The sequence below is a fragment of the Pelophylax lessonae genome (genome assembly GCF_965119305.1).
Source record: "Pelophylax lessonae genome assembly, chromosome: 1".
NCBI classification, from domain to species: Eukaryota; Metazoa; Chordata; class Amphibia; order Anura; family Ranidae; genus Pelophylax; species Pelophylax lessonae.
Window position 1 is genome coordinate 490,460,641 of NC_138768.1, and position 16,831 is coordinate 490,477,471.

At 51.7% G+C, this 16,831-nt stretch overlaps 1 protein-coding gene across 1 annotated transcript; it reads right to left on the reverse strand.

Annotated features, from left to right (window-relative positions):
- Positions 1–435: 435 nt before the first annotated feature.
- On the reverse strand, positions 436–15,044 carry LOC309547102 (zinc finger BED domain-containing protein 4-like; the record flags this gene model as incomplete). Its single annotated transcript, XM_082246891.1, has 3 exons — positions 436–576; positions 13,889–14,663; positions 14,923–15,044. The coding sequence occupies 3 exons, from the start codon at positions 15,042–15,044 to the stop codon at positions 436–438; spliced, it is 1,038 nt and encodes a 345-aa protein (XP_082103017.1).
- Between the last annotated feature and the right edge of the window lie 1,787 nt (positions 15,045–16,831).

Below are 16,831 nucleotides of genomic sequence, written 5' to 3' on the forward strand. Positions count from 1 at the left end.
ATGTCCAAATTTGAGAAATTGTGGGCCCCATGGCTGGATACCCCGAGGCTAGCCCCAGTGGATCTGGTGGTGGGCAGGTTACTGGGCTGAACCTTTTGATTTGGATGGGTGGGAATATGCGGGATGGTGATGTTCTACATATATTGCTATGATAGGATGATGTGCTGTTACCTATGCGTATATGTGTTGTGATGCTGTTTAACACTGGTGCTGGCTTGCTGTTATTCCTGCATCAATAAAGTTCTTGTATGGATAAAAAAAAAAAAAAAAAAAACGATGTAACTATGTAAACCTATGTAATATATCGTTGCCAATGTACATTTGACACTGTGGCTCATTGAGTACCAGAAATAAATGAGTGGCTGTTTTACCCCCAATAGAAATAGATAACATGCATTTTGCAATGATATTATGACTATGAGAGTTATCATCCAATTAATGGACCCAGTTATCTAGAGGGTTTGGATACCTAATTACTTTAGGATTGGCCACTTGTTTTAGCAGATCCCCACTAATGTAGCTGTGCTCCTGGCGTAGATCCAGTTTAGCCCTTTTAGTTCTTCCCAGGTCATTAACCTGTAGGGGAAAGAACATATCATCATTCACCTTTTCAATTCCTGCTAAGAATTGGGTATTATCACTGAACCCAGTAGAGTCAGGATTTTCTGGATGGAGGTGAATGGTCAGAACATCATTTTCTAACCAAACATTTTCAACTCTTTCAGGGGACACACATATGGTGTTATCCTCCCGTCCACCTACGGTTAAGGTGGTTGTTGTTTTTATGAATGAGATATCTGGAATTTGGGAATTCCTCAAATGGATCTCAATAGAGTCCAGCAGGGGCGTTGCTAGGTGGGAAAAAGACCAGGGGCTTCAGCCCGAAGGTAAATTTGATCACCCCTCCCACATTTTAAAGTCCCGCCAAAGCTCCTCCCACATTTAAAAGTACCACCCAAGCTCCACCCAATGCCCTCCTCAGTCAAGAGTCAGACATGGGGTGCTATGGAGAGGAGTACAGGGGGTTAAGAGAGGAGTACACTGGGTTAGGAGAGGAGAGGAGAACAGGGGGTCAGGAGAGGGGAGGAAAACAGAGGAGAGGAGAGAACAGGGGGTCAGGAGGAGAGGAGAGAAGAGAAGAGGAGAACAGGGGGTCAGGAGGGGAGGAGAGAAGAGGAGAATGGGGTCAGGAGGAGAGAAGAGGAGAACAGGGGGTCAGGAGGAGAGAAGAGGAGAACAGGGGTCAGGAGGAGAGGAGAAAAGGGAGTCAGAAGGAGGAGAGGAGAGAACAGAGGGTCGAGAGGAGAGGAGAGAACAGAGGAGAGCAGGGGGTCATGAGGAGAGGAGAACAGGGGGTCAGGAGAGAAGAAGAGAACAGAGGGTCAGGATAGAAGAAGAGAACCGGGGGTCAGGAGAGGAGAAGATACAGGGGGTCAGGAGAGGAGAAGAGAATAGGGGGTCAGGAGGAGAACAGAGGAGAGGAGAACAGGGGGTCAGGAGGAGAGGAGAACTGGGAGTCAGGAGGAGGAGAGGAGAGAACAGAGGGTCAAGAGGAGAGGAGAGCAGGGGGTAAGGAGGAGAGGAGAACAGAGGAGAGGAGAACAGGGGGTCAGGAGGAGAGGAGAACAGGAGGTCAGGAGAGGAGAAGAGAACAGGGGGTCAGGAGAGGAGAAGAGAACAGGGGGTCAGGAGAGGAGAAGAGAACAGGGGGTCAGGAGAGGAGAAGAGAACAGGGGGTCAGGAGGAGAGAAGAGAACAGGGGGTCAGGATGAGAGGAGAACAGAGGAGAGCAGAACAGGGGGTCAGGAGGAGAGGAGAACAGAGGAGAGGACAACAGGGGGTCAGGAGGAGAGGAGAACAGAGAAGAGGCGAACAGGGGGGTAAGGAGGAGAGGAGAACTGGGGGTGAGGAAAGGAGAGGAGAACAAGGGGTGAGGAGAGGAGAACAGGGGGTTAGGAAAGGAGAAAAGGGAGTCAGGAGGAGAGGAGAACAGGAGGTCAGGAGGAGAGGAGAACAAGGGGTCAGTAGGAGAGGAGAACAGGGGGTGAGGCGAGGAGAACAGGGGGTCAGGAGGAGAGGAGAACAGGGGGTGAGGCGAGGAGAACAGGGGGTCAGGAGGAGAGGAGTGGAGAACAGGGGGTCAGGAGGAGTGAGTGGAGAACAGGGGGTCAGAAGGAGAGGAGAACAGGGGGTCAGGAGGAGAGGAGAACAGGGGGTAAGGAGGAGAGAAGAGAACAGGGGGTCAAAAGGAGAACAGGGGGTCAGAAGGAGAGGGGAACAGGGGGTCAGGAGGAGAGGAGAAGAGGGAGTAAGGAAGAGGAGAGGAGAGAACAGAGGAGAGCAGGGGGTCAGGAGGAGAGGAGAACAGAGGAGAGGAGAACAGGGGGTCAGGAGGAGAGGAGATGAGAACAGGGGGTCAGGAGAGGAGAAGAGAACAGAAGGTCAGGAGAGGAGAAGAGAACAGGGGGTTAGAAAAAGAGAAGAGAAAAGAGGGTCAAGAGAGGAGAAGAGAACAGGGGGTCAGGAGAAGAGGAGAGCAGGGGGTCAGGAGGAGAGGAGAACAGGGGGTCAGGAGGAGAGGAGAGCAGAAGAGAACAGGGGGTCAGGAGAGGAGAAGAGAACAGGGGGTCAAGAGAGGAGAAGAGAACAGGGGGTCAGGAGAGGAGAAGAGAACAGGGGGTCAGGAGAGCAGAAGAGAATAGGGAGTCAGGAGAGGAGAAGAGAACAGGGGGTCAGGAGAGGAGAAGAGAATAGGGGGACAGGAGAGGAGAAGAGAACAGGGGGTTAGGAGAGGAGACGAGAACAGGGGGTCAGGAGGAGAGAAGAGAACAGGGGGTCAGGAGGAGAGGAGAGGAGCACAGGGGGTCAGGAGGACAGGAGAACAGAGAAGAGGAGTACAGGGGGGTCAGGAGGAGAGGAGAGAACAGAGGAGAGGAGAACAGGGGGGTCAGGAGAGGAGAACAAGGTGTGAGGAGAGGAGAACAGGGGGTCAGGAGCGGAGAGGAGAATAGGAGGTCAGGAGGAGAGGAGTGGAGAACAAGGGGTCAGGAGAGGAAAGGAGAACAGGGGGTCAATAGAGGAGAAGAGAACAAGGGGTCAGGAGTAGAGAAGAGGAGAACAAAGGAGAGCAGGGGATCAGGAGGAGAGGAGAACAGGGGGTCAGGAGGAGAGGAGAAGAGAACAGGGGGTCAGGAGAGGAGAAGAGAACAGGGGGTCAGGAGAGCAGAAGCGAATAGGGGGTCAGGAGAGGAGAAGAGAATAGGGAGTCAGGAGAGGAGACGAGAACAGGGGGTCAGGAGAGGAGATGAGAACAGGGGGTCAGGAGGAGAGAAGAGAACAGGGGGTCAGGAGGAGAGGAGAACAGGGGGTCAGGAGGACAGGAGAACAGAGAAGAGGAGAACAGGGGGGTCAGGAGGAGAGGAGAGAACAGAGGAGAGGAGAACAGGGGGTGAGGAGAGGAGAACAAGGGGTGAGGAGAGGAGAACAAGGTGTGAGGAGAGGAGAACAGGGGGTAAAGAGAGGAGAACAGGGGGTCAGGGGAGGAGAATAGGAGGTCAGGAGGAGAGGAGTGGAGAACAAGGGGTCAGGAGAGGAGAACGAGGGGTCAGTAGGAGAGGAGTGGAGAACAGGGGGTCAGGAGGAGATGAGAACAGGTGGTCAGGAGGAGAGGAGAACAGGGGGTGAGGAGGAGAGGAGAACAGGGGGTCAGAAGGAGAGGAGAGAACAGGGGGTAAGGAGGAGAGGAGAGAACAGGGGAACAGGGGGTCAGGAGGAGAACAGGGGGGTCAGGAGGAGAGGAGAACAGTGAGTCGGGAGGAGGAGAGGAGAGAACAGAGGGTCAAGAGGAGAGAACAGAGGAGAGCAGGGGGCCAGGAGGAAAGGAGAACAGAGGAGAAGAGAACAGGGGGTTAGGAGAAGAGAACAGGGGGTCAGGAGTAGAGGAGAGGAGAAAAGGGGGTCTGGAGGAGAGGAAAACAGGGGGTCAGGAGGAGAGGAAAGGAGAGGATAACAGGGGGTCAGGAGAGGAAAACAGGGGGTCAGGAGAGGAGAAGAGGACAGGGGGTCAGCAGTGGAGAAGAGAACAGGGGGTCAGGAGAGGAGAAGAGAACAGGGGGTCAGGAGAGGAGAAGAGAACAGGGGGTCAGGAGAGGAGAAGAGAACAGGGGGTCAGGAGGAGAGAAGAGAACAGGGGGTCAGGAAGAGAGGAGAGGAGAACAGATTAGAGGAGAACAGGGGGTCAGGAGGAAAGGAGAACAGAGAAGAGGAGAACAGGGGGGTCAAGAGGAGAGGAGAGAACAGAGGAGAGGAGAGAACAGGGAGTCAGGAGGAGAACAGGAGGTGAGGAGAGGAGAAGAGGGGGTGAGGAGAGGATAACAGGGGGGTGAGGAGAGGAGAACAGGGGGTGAGGACAGGATAACAGGGGGGGTGAGGAGAGGAGAACAGGGGGTGAGGAGAGGAGAGGAGAACAGGGGGTGAGGAGAGGAGAACAGGGGGTGAGGAGAGGAGAAAAGGGGGTCAGGAGGAGAGGAGAACAGGGGGTCAGGAGGAGAGGAGAAGAGAACAGGGGGTCAGGGGGAGAGGAGAACAGGGGGTCAGGGGGAGAGGAGAACAGGGGGTCAGGAGAAGAGGAGAACAGGGGGTCAGGAGGAGAGGAGAACAGGAGGTCAGGAGGAAAGGAGAACAGGAGGTCAGGAGGAGAGGAGAACAAGGGGTCAGGAGAGGAGAGGAGAACAGGGGGCCAGGAGAGGATAGGAGAATAGGAGGTCAAGAGGAGAGGAGAATAGGAGGTCAAGAGGAGAGGAGTGGAGAACAAGGGGTTAGGAGAGGAGAGGAGAACGGGGTCAAGAGAGGAGAAAAGGGGGTCAGGAGAGGAGAACAGGGGGTCAGGAGAGGAGAGGAGAACAGGGGGCCAGGAGAGGATAGGAGGTCAAGAGGAGAGGAGTGGAGAACAGGGGGTCAAGAGAGGAGAACAGGGGGTCAAGAGAGGAGAACAGGGGGTCAGGAGAGGAGAACAAGGGGTCAGTAGGAGAGAGAAGAGAAGAACAAGGGGGTCAGGAGGAGAGGAGAACAGGAGGAGAGGAGAACAGGGGGTCAGGAGAGGAGAATAGGGGGTCAGGAGAGGAGAGGAGAACAGGGGGTCAGGAGAGGAGAACAGGTGGTCAGGAGAGGAGAGGAGAACAGGTGGTCAGGAGAGGAGAGGAGAACAGGGGGTCAGGAGGAGAGGAGAACAGGGGGTGAGGAGAGGAGAACAGGGGGTGAGGCGAGGAGAACAGGGGGTCAGGAGGAGAGGAGAACAGGAGGTCAGGAGGAGAGGAGAACAGGAGGTCTGGAGGAGAGTAGAACAGGAGGTCAGGAGGAGAGGAGAACAAGGGGTCAGGAGAGGAGAGGAGAACAAGGGGTCAGGAGAGGAGAGGAGAACAGGGGGCCAGGAGAGGATAGGAGAATAGGAGGTCAAGAGGAGAGGAGTGGAGAACAAGGGGTTAGGAGAGGAGAGGAGAACAGGGGGTGAGGAGAGGAGAGGACAACAGGGGGTGAGGAGAGGAGAGGACAACAGGGGGTGAGGAGAGGAGACCAGGGGTCAGGAGGAGAGGAGAACAGGAGGTCAGGAGGAGAGGAGAACAGGAGGTCAGGAGGAGAGGAGAACAGGAGGAGAGGAGAACAGGAGGTCTGGAGGAGAGGAGAACAGGGTGTCAGGAGGAGAGGAGAACAGGGGGTCAGGAGGAGAGGAGAACAGGAGGTCAGCTGGAGAGGAGAACAGGGGGTGAGGAGGAGAGGAGAACAGGGGGTGAGGTGAGGAGAGGAGAACAGGGGATGAGGTGAGGAGAACAGGGGGTCAGGAGGAGAGGAGAGGAGAACGGGGTCAGGAGGAGAGGAAAGGAGAACAAGGGGTCAGGAGGAGAGGAGAACAGGGGGTCAGGAGGAGAGGAGAACAGGGGGTCAGGAGGAGAGGAGAACACCTACACTGACCCCTAGACTTGCCCCCCCTACACTGACCCCCCTTCACATTGACTTCCAAAATGACCACCCCTACACTGAACCCCCTACATTGACCCCTCTCCCCCCACATTGACACCTACACTGACCCCCCTTCATTGACACCTACACTGACCCCTTCACTGACACCTACACTGACCCCCCCATACAGACACCTACACTGACCCCCCTTCATTGACACCTACACTGACCCCCCATTCTGACACCTACACTGACCCCTCCACACTGACTCCTACACTGACCCCCCCATACTGACCCCCCTTCGTTGACACCTACAATGACCCCTTCACTGACACCTACACTGACCCCCCCATACTGACACCTACACTGACCCCCCTTCATTGACACCTACACTGACCCCCCCATTCTGACACCTACACTGACCCCTCCACACTGACTCCTACACTGACCCCCCCATACTGACACTGACCCCCCTACACTGACCCCCCCACACTGACACCTAAACTGACCCCTCCACGCTGACACCTACACTGGACCCCCCCCCCCACACTGACACCTTCACTGACCCCTCCACACTGACAATTACACTGACCCCTCCACACTGACACCTACACTGACCCCCCCATACTGACACCTACACTGACCCCCCTTCATTGACACCTACACTGACCCCCCCATTCTGACACCTACACTGACCCCTCCACACTGACTCCTACACTGACCCCCCCATACTGACCCCCCTTCATTGACACCTACAATGACCCCTTCACTGACACCTACACTGACCCCCCCATACTGACACCTACACTGACCCCCCTTCATTGACACCTACACTGACCCCCCCATTCTGACACCTACACTGACCCCTCCACACTGGCTCCTACACTGACCCCCCATACTGACACTGACCCCCCCCCACACTGACACCTAAACTGACCCCTCCACGCTGACACCTACACTGGACCCCCCCCCCCCCCACACTGACACCTTCACTGACCCCTCCACACTGACAATTACACTAACCCCTCCACACTGACACCTACACTGACCCCTCCATACTGACACCTACACTGACCCCCCACACACTGACACCTACACTGACCCCCCCCCCACACTGACACCTAAACTGACCCCTCCACACTGACACCTACACTGGCCCCTCCACACTGACACCTACACTGACCCCCCCTTCATTGACACCTACACTGACCCCTCCACACTGACACCTACACTGACCCCTCTACACTGACACTTACACTGACCCCCCTTCATTGACACCTACAATGACCCCTTCACTGACACCTACATTGACCCCCCATACTGACACTGACCCCCCTACACTGACCCACCTTCATTGACACCTACAATGACCCCTTCACTGACACCTACACTGACCCCCCCCCCCATACTGACACTGACACCTACACTGACCCCCCTTCATTGACACCTACACTGACCCCCCCATTCTGACACCTACACTGACCCCCCCATACTGACACTGACCCCCCCCACACTAACACCTAAACTGACCCCTCCACACTGACACCTACACTGGACCCCCCCCCCACACTGACACCTTCACTGACCCCTCCACACTGACACCTACACTGACCCCTCCACACTGACCCCCCTTCATTGACACCTACACTGACCCCTCCACACTGACACCTAGACTGGACCCCCCCCCCCTCACACTGACACCTTCACTGACCCCTCTATACTGACACCTACACTGACCCCCCCCCACACTGACACCTAAACTGACCCCTCCACACTGACACCTAAACTTACCCCTCCACACTGACACCTACACTGGACCCCCCCACACTGACACCTACACTGACCCCCCCCCCACACTGACACCTAAACTGACCCCTCCACACTGACACCTATACTGGACCCCCCCACACTGACCCCTCCACACTGACACCTACACTGACCCCCCCCCCCCACACTGACACCTACACTGACCCCCCCCCCACACTGACACCTACACTGACCCCCCTTCGTTGACACCTACACTGACCCCTCCTCACTGACACCTACACTGACCCCTCCTCACTGACACCTACACTGACCCCCCTTCATTGACACCTACAATGACCCCTTCACTGACACCTACATTGACCCCCCATACTGACACCTACACTGACCCCCCTACACTGACCCACCTTCATTGACTCCTACACTGACCCCCCCCCCCCATTCTGACACTGACACCTACACTGACCCCTCCACACTGACACCTACACTGACCCCCCCATACTGACACTGACCCCCCTACACTGACCCCCCCCCCCACACTGACACCTACACTGGACCCCCCCCACACTGACACCTACACTGACCCCTCCACACTGACCCCCCTTCATTGATACCTACAATGACCCCTTCACTGACCCCTACATTGACCCCCCATACTGACACTGACACCTACACTGACCCCCCTACACTGACCCACCTTTATTGACACCTACACTGACCCCCCCCCCATTCTGACACTGACACCTACACTGACCCCCCCATACTGACACTGACCCCCCTCCCACTGACACCTAAACTGACCCCTCCACACTGACACCTACACTGACCCCTCCACATTGACCCCTCAATACTGACACCTACACTGACCCCCCCACTGACACCTACACTGACCCCCCCCACACTGACACCTAAACTGATCCCTCCACACTGACACCTACACTGGACCCCCCCACACTGACACCTACACTGACCCTTCCACATTGACCCCTCCACACTGACCCTTCCACACTGACACCTACACTGACCCCTCCACACTAACACCTACACTGACCCCCCCACACACACACACACTGACACCTACACTGACCCCCCCCCCACACACTGACACCTACACTGACCCCCCCCCCCCACACTGACACCTACACTGACCCCCCCCCCCCCACACTGACACCTATACTGACTGCTCCACACTGACACCTACACTAACCCCCCCATACTGACACTGACCTCCCTACACTGACCCCCCCCCCACACTGACACCTACACTGACCCCTCCACACTGACACCTACACTGGACCCCCCCCCCACTGACACCTACACTGACCCCTCCACACTGACACCTACACTGACCCCCCTTCATTGACACCTACAATGACCCCTTCACTGACACCTACACTGACCCCCTCCCCACACTGACACCTAAACTGACTCCTCCACACTGACACCTACACTGGACCCCCCCCCCACACTGACACTGACCCCTCCACACTGACACCTACACTGTCCCCCCTCACACTGACACCTACACTGCCCCCCCTCACACTGACACCTACAGTGACCCCCCCCACACTGACCCCTACACTGATCCCCCCCCACACTGACACCTATACTGACCCTTCCACACTGACACCTACAGTGACCCCCCCCACACTGACCCCTACACTGACCCCCCCCCCCACACTGACCCCTACACTGACCCCCCACACTGACACCTACACTGACCCCTCCACACTGACACCTACACTGACCCCCCTTCATTGACACCTACAATGACCCCTTCACTGACACCTACATTGACCCCCCCATACTGACACTGAAACCTACACTGACCCCCCTACACTGACCCACCTTTATTGACACCTACACTGACCCCCCCCCCATTCTGACACTGACACCTACACTGACCCCTCCACACTGACACCTACACTGACCCCCCCCCATACTGACATTGACCCCCCTACACTGACACCTACACTGACCCCTCTACACTGACACCTACACTGGACCCCCCCCCACACTGACCCCTCCACACTGACACCTATACTGACCCCTCCACACTGACACCCACACTGACCCCCCCCCACACTGACACCTACACTGACCCCCCCCCCCACACTGACACCTATACTGACCCCTCCACACTGACACCTACACTGACCCCCCACCACACTGACACCTACACTGACTCCCCCCAAGCTGACACCTATACTGATCCCTCCACACTGACACCTACACTGCCCCCCCACCACACTGACACCTACACTGCCCCCCCACCACACTGACACCTACACTGACTCCCCCCACACTGACACCTATACTGACCCCTCCACACTGACATCTACACTGACCCCCCCCCCACACTGACACCTACACTGACCCCCCCCCCACACTGACACCTACACTGAGCCCCCCCCACACTGACACTGACCCCCCCACACACTGACACCTACACTGACCCTTCCACACTGACACTGACCCCCCCACACTGACACTCCTACACTGACCCCCTTCCCCACACTGACACCTACACTGACCCCTCCACTGCCCCCCCCCCCCACACTGACACTCCTACACTGACTCCCCCACATCATCTTCTGTCCTACTGTGGAGAGGTCTCACTTACCTGTTCGTGAGGCGCCTTCATTTTAAAAATGGCGCCGCCCGGGCCGGCGCCAACACGTCATTACCGCTTGGGAAAGCTCGGGAAAGCTCGTATATGTTTTGGCTATTCCCGGCGGCGGCGCATGCGCGGCACCATTTTTAAATCTAAGATTTTGCAGGAGCACGTCAGGCCGGGGGACAGTGACAGTAGCGTGCCGTGGGATGCTCCCCCCTCCCCCGCTATGCCACTGCGTGACATCACTGGTTGCTAGACGCCAAGCGGCAGGCCAACTAGCAACCAGTGTGTCTGCGGCACGCAGCAGGCCAGGAAGTACAGCCAGCCAGGTGAGGGCCGCCCATTCAGCACAGAGAGGAGGAGGCTCGGGGCTAATATTTATTTAAAATGAACAGGAGACTCTGGGCTTTTCGGGGGAACACTCGGGGCTTTAGCCCTGGTCAGAACCCCCCACCGACGCCACTGGAGTCCAGTCTTTCCTCAATCACATGGAAGTTACGCTGACTGTGATAGGATAGGATTGGGTATGCTCATAGTTAATGGGCATTTTTACTAGGGACCAAGTAACCTTATTGATAAAATCCACAATGGGATTCAATCTCTGAAGGAGATCTATGCCAATGATCAAACGATCATAGGGCAAAGCAACTATCAGTGTGGGATGGCAAATTATTTTATTTCCCAAGGTAAAGTTCAACCAGGCTTCTCCTCTGACCTTTAAAGCAGTGCCTGACATTTATAAGGTTAGCTGTGAAACTTTTCAGCTTGTATTTCTCAGAAAATAAATCCTGGATTTGTTGAAAATATTTCTGAGATAAAATGGTTGCATGGCTACCCCTGTCCAATAAAGCTATTATTTGTGGTAAATCATTATGCAATTTAACCTCCATGAAATACCTGTGATCTATTTCCTGTTAGGCACATAGATATTTTGGGTGTGCAGTATAACAGCTCTCGTATTGCACTTCACCCATCGACCCCACCTTTTCTTTTTTTTTTTTTGTATTCAAACTTTTATTGAAAGGAAATAGAAAATGGTGGTACAAAGAGAGTTGGCACATTAACAAGACAAATAATGGTATTACGTAGAGTAAACATAAATATAACATTCTTACGTATTCTCAAGTTATCTCAAGTCCAATATGGAAATTTGATATGAAGTTAGGAACAAGGATATCAAAGATATAGCTACTGGAAATAGATACATAACAACATCCAAGATAATGTCTTGTGTTATTAAAGATAATTCCATGACTTTAAAGTGTTAGGCAGGAAATGTGATGTCAAATGATAGGATTCTAAATGTTTAATCACCAGTACAGTAGTCTGAAAAAAAAAAAAATGTCAGAGTGTGTAACAGTGTTAATTTTGGCAGCAAATTTCAATTTAGTTTTAGTCTTAGGACTAAAATGGCATTTTAGTTTTAGTCCCATTTTAGTCTTCTGCAAGTTTTAGTTTTAGTCGTATTTAGTCGACTAAAACTCCAGTACATTTTAGTCGACTAAAACTCATTTTAGTCATCTATAATCGACTGGGTGTAGTTAAATTGTAATTTGTAATGCATTATTTAAGCATTTCTCTACAATTTCCAAACTCATTATATACTACTGCTGGTCCTGGAGTGAATGAAAAATCTAATATGTTATTATTTATGGTATTAAGCTTTGAGCATGCACTAGCACAGCACTACACTACTACACAGACACAGAGTTAGTCATTATTGTCTTTATTAAGGCAAAACTGTTTTGCCAATGCCATTAATATTGCTTTTTTGACCAAACCAAAGGGGGTAACATAAAAATGTAATAAAAATACAAAAAAATAAAAACTTTGCAGACATCAGCTCACTTCACATCAGTCCTGCTCTGTCATGCTCATGGCAACAGTACAGCATCCTGACTCCTGAGACCACAGTGTGGGCGGGTTGCTAAGTTCTCAGCCAACAAGGGAGTGTGCTCACTGCTCACTCACAATTTTGCCTAAGAACACAGCCATGAATAAAGAATGGTACAAATTACAAAAACATCCTCAGAGAAGAGAACAACGTCCTTCCTCTCCCAGGCCCCAGCTCCCACCGGCCACCTCAATCATCAAAGAACAGCTGCATAGACTCCAGGGAAGAAAAAAAATAAGCATCAGCTCACTTTATCAGTCCTGTGCGTCATGTTCATGGCAACAGTACAGTATCCTGTCCTGAGACCACAAGGGAGTGTGCTCACTCACTGCTCACTCACAATTTTGCCTAAGAACACACAGCCATGAATAAAGAATGGTAAAAAAACATCCTCAGAAGAGAACAACTTACTTCCTCCAGTCCAGTCCCAGCTCCCCCCTCAACAATCCAAGACCAGCTACAGAGACTCCAGGGAAGAAAAAATATGCATCAGCTCACTTTATCAGTCCTGTGTCATGCTCATGGCAACAGTACAGAATCCTGAGACCACTGTGGGGGGGTTGCTAAGTTCTCAGCCAACAAGGGAGTGTGCTCACTCACTGCTCACTCACAATTTTGCCTAAGAACACAGCCATGAGTAAAGAATGGTACAAAAACATCCTCAGAGAGAACAACTTCCTATCTCAACCATCCAAGAACAGCTGCAGTGCACACTTGCACAGGCACTGTCACTGCCAGTCTGGCACTGGCACTGCATAATAAACCAATACTGTAAAACTTGAGGAGGGTAATGCTTATTTCTAAATAAGAAGAACCAAATCCATTTACAGTGTCAGCTTATTATTTTAACAGTTCTAATTCTCAGATGTATTCAATAAAAATGTGCACAGTGCACACAGTCTAATAATGCCATTAGCGTAAGAATTATAACAGACTTACCACTTTTTATCAACTCCTCCTCTCTCCTCTTTCTGAGTCTCAGCATTCGCAATGACAATAGAGGTAAATATTACACTAAAAAGAACTGCAGCAGGACCCCGATGTAAGACTGCCCTTTTTGACCGTTACTGATCTATTTTTCTTTTTCATTAGTGTGATATTTGTCTCTATTCATTTGTCAATGTCAATGCTAAGAGAGAGAGAGAAGTTAATAAGTGGTGGTGGTTGTGTTATTGTTCCACATACAAATGCATTTTGTAGCCTGTGTGCACTGTGCAGCAATTTTCCAATGAATTGAATTGACAATTACAACTGTTTTTGAAGCACAAGTAGTAGTTATGCTTCTTATAGAAATAACAATAATAAAACACTTCTATTTGTTTCGATTCATTTTAAGGAAAGCACTTCGTGCCAAAATGACCCTTGCTCTATTCCGCCGGCCTCTAGAGAGGTCACCTGTAACACTGAATACCTTTCTCTGCAAAGGCTTGAGAAGCTGGCATAGCCAGCAGGTCTAAAGCAAAAGGTTTTAGCTGGTGATAAATAGTGTCACTCTTTGACAGCCAAAAATCTGTTGCAGTGTTGTCCTCAACTTGATGCAAAAGCTCTTCCTTATATTTTTTGATCTGCTGTTTTATGCTATTTGGGGAGATCCTCTGCCTGGGTCTTCTGCGGCATTTAGCAAGAAACCGAAAGATTGGCTGCTTAGATGTGGATGCCGGTGCTTCTTCAACTTCCTCCGATTTTTCAATATTCTCCTGTTCTACTAGTTCTTCCACATCATCTTCAGACAATTCATGATGTTGCATGTGGGGCGAAGTGGATTTTCTTATCACATACTCCTCTGCCTTTTTAAGCAATTCCTGAATATTCTCATGATCTGCCACATCAACAAGGGTTTCACAGACAGTAGGGTTGACAAAACAAGCAGCTGCTGCAAGTGGCGAGAACATTTCATCTGTTGGATCTAACAATGAAGCCAAACGCTGGTTCACATTCCCTTTCATTTTCTGTGCAATTGTGGCAAGGTCTTGGTAGCTAGTGTTCTGTTTAAAGTCCTCAAGGTGGCTGAGTAGATCAAAAAGAGCAGGGACAGCTAGGGACATTGACATGGTGTCACTCTGGAGGGTTTTAGTATGTTCTGCAAAAGGCAGCAATAGGTCATGCAATGATGTGAGCTTTAGCCATTCACTAGGGAGCAAGCTGTCCCATCCCATGTTGTTCGCGATTTGGCAGACTGACTCTTTCAGTTTGAGGAGTCTTGCGATCATGTTGAATGTGCTTGACCAGCGAGTGGGGCAGTCATTGAAAATGGTCAGGCCACAATGCTCCAATATCTTCTGTGTTGCGATGGAAGACTTGCGGAAGAGGTGCACTATTGATCTTGCTTTATCCAGTATTCTCTTCACACTTGCCTCCTTCTGCAACATGTGGACCACTAGTTGTAAGGTATGCACTACACATGGTGTCCGGTCCATGTCGATCTGTTGGTACCTAACAGTGCAACACAGCCAAATAAGCATAAAGTATAGAAAAGCTTTCTGTTCCATTCTATTATTTTAACATTTAACATCTTATGGGAATACTTTTAGAAAAGACTACTGGAAAAATAACAAAGATGCACCCATAGAGTAGACTAGAGCACGGATACTAGTGCCCCCAGCCCCCCACATCAATCATCTCATATGCATGTGATAATTAACTGTCAACCGAAAAGTGACATGTAAAATAATATTAAAATTGGCTCACCCACCGTAGGTCATCAATTTCAGACTCTGCCTCAGAGTCACTTTCCGTCATGGGGGAGTCTTCCTCCCTAGAGCTGGGTGGTTCTTCCGCTGGTGCTGCTGCGGTTTGTTTAAATGCTGCCACCATATTGCTCCCATTGTCTGTTATCACTGTAAGGATCTTCCTCTTTGGTATGTCCCACTCTTGCAAGCATTTGTCCACACATGTTTTAATTGACTGTGCAGTGTGTGGGTGGGCTACTTGTTCAAGGGCCAACAATATGTGTTCAGGTTTATGTTGTTCAACACAAAAGTAGCATGCACTTATAGCAAGGAATGAAGCTGAGAGTCCTTTCTTGGTCCACAAATCAGTGCAAATAGATACTCTCCGAGCAGCAGTCAGTCTCTTTTTGAATTTTTGTTTTTCATCTTCATATTGTTTGTCAATCAGATTGCTTATTTTAGTTTTCTTTGGAACAGTCAGCTTTCTATCTACTGTCTCCATCATGCTAACAAAGTCCTCATCTTTAATCGTTCTGACGGGTTTTCCGGAGCGCCCAATCCATCTTGCTATGGCCTCTTCCCTGGCCTGTTGTTCCTTAGAGTCAATTTTGTATTTTGAAGCACTGAAAAGAGCAGCATAAATTGTTTGCTGTGGTGGTGCACTGGCTTGACTTGGTCCATCATTTGAGGTTTTCTGTATCTAGTTATTCTGATTTTACATTCTCTCGCACTCAGCGCTAAGTTATCTCTTTATACAAAAGAGGAGTTAAGTGCTATCATGCACTGCTTACCTTTGTATGAATTTCGGGATAAGTTGTCCGCAAATGACGCTTCAAGTTTGTTGTATTTTTGCCAGTTAGTGTCACTCCACATGGTTTGCAAAGGGTCTTGTTGTCCTTGGCATCAAATGTAAAATACACCCATAGATCTTCTCTTCTTTCTACCAGTCACAGATGAGACAGAAGCGGCGCTCGCAGACATTTCTCTGGATGACAGTGCTGTGTGGAACTGTGGATGACAGTGGTCGTCAGAGTGAGGAGGAATGCTGCTGGACAGTGCTGGAGCCTGGTGGTCTCAGGTCTAAGGGGATGGCCTGTAACTGTAATGCCCTGGATGCCTGTGGTCGGAGTCGGTGGTCAGGTCAGTCAGACAGAGGAGGCTTGTAATGCTGCTGGACAGTGCTGGAGCCTGGTGGTCTCAGTTCTAAGGGATGGCCTGTAATGCCCTGGATGCCTGTGGTGGTCACTGGTCAGGAAATTCAGGACAGTCAGACAGAGGGGGCCTGTAATGCTGCTGGACAGTGCTGGAGCCTGGGGGTCTCAGGTCTAAGGGACGGCCTGTAACTGTAATGCCCTGGATGCCTGTGGTGGTCAGGTCAGTCAGACAGAGGAGGCCTGTAATGCTGCTGGACAGTGCTGGAGCCTGGTGGTCTAAGGGATGGCCTGTAATGCCCCGGATGCCTGTGGTGGTCACTGGTCAGGAGATTCAGGACAGTCAGACAGAGGGGGCCTGTAATGCTGCTGGACAGTGCTGGAGCCTGGTGGTCTCAGGTCTAAGGGATGGACTGTAATCCCCTGGAATCCTGTGGTGGTCACTGGTCAGGAGATGCAGGACAGTCAGACAGAGAGGGCCTGTAATGCTGCTGAACAGTGCTGGAGCCTGGTGGTCTCAGGTCTAAGGGATGGCCTGTAACTGTAATGCCCTGGATGCCTATGGTGGTCAAGTCAGTCAGACAGAGGAGGCCTGTAATGCTGCTGGACAGTGCTGGAGCCTGGTGGTCTCAGGTCTAAGGGATGGTCTGTAATGCCCTGGATGCCTGTGGTGGTCACTGGTCAGGACAGTCAGACAGAGGAGGCCTGTAATGCTGCTGGACAGTGCTGGATCCTGGTGGTCTCAGCAGGTCTAAGGGATGGCCTGTAATGCATTGCAGTA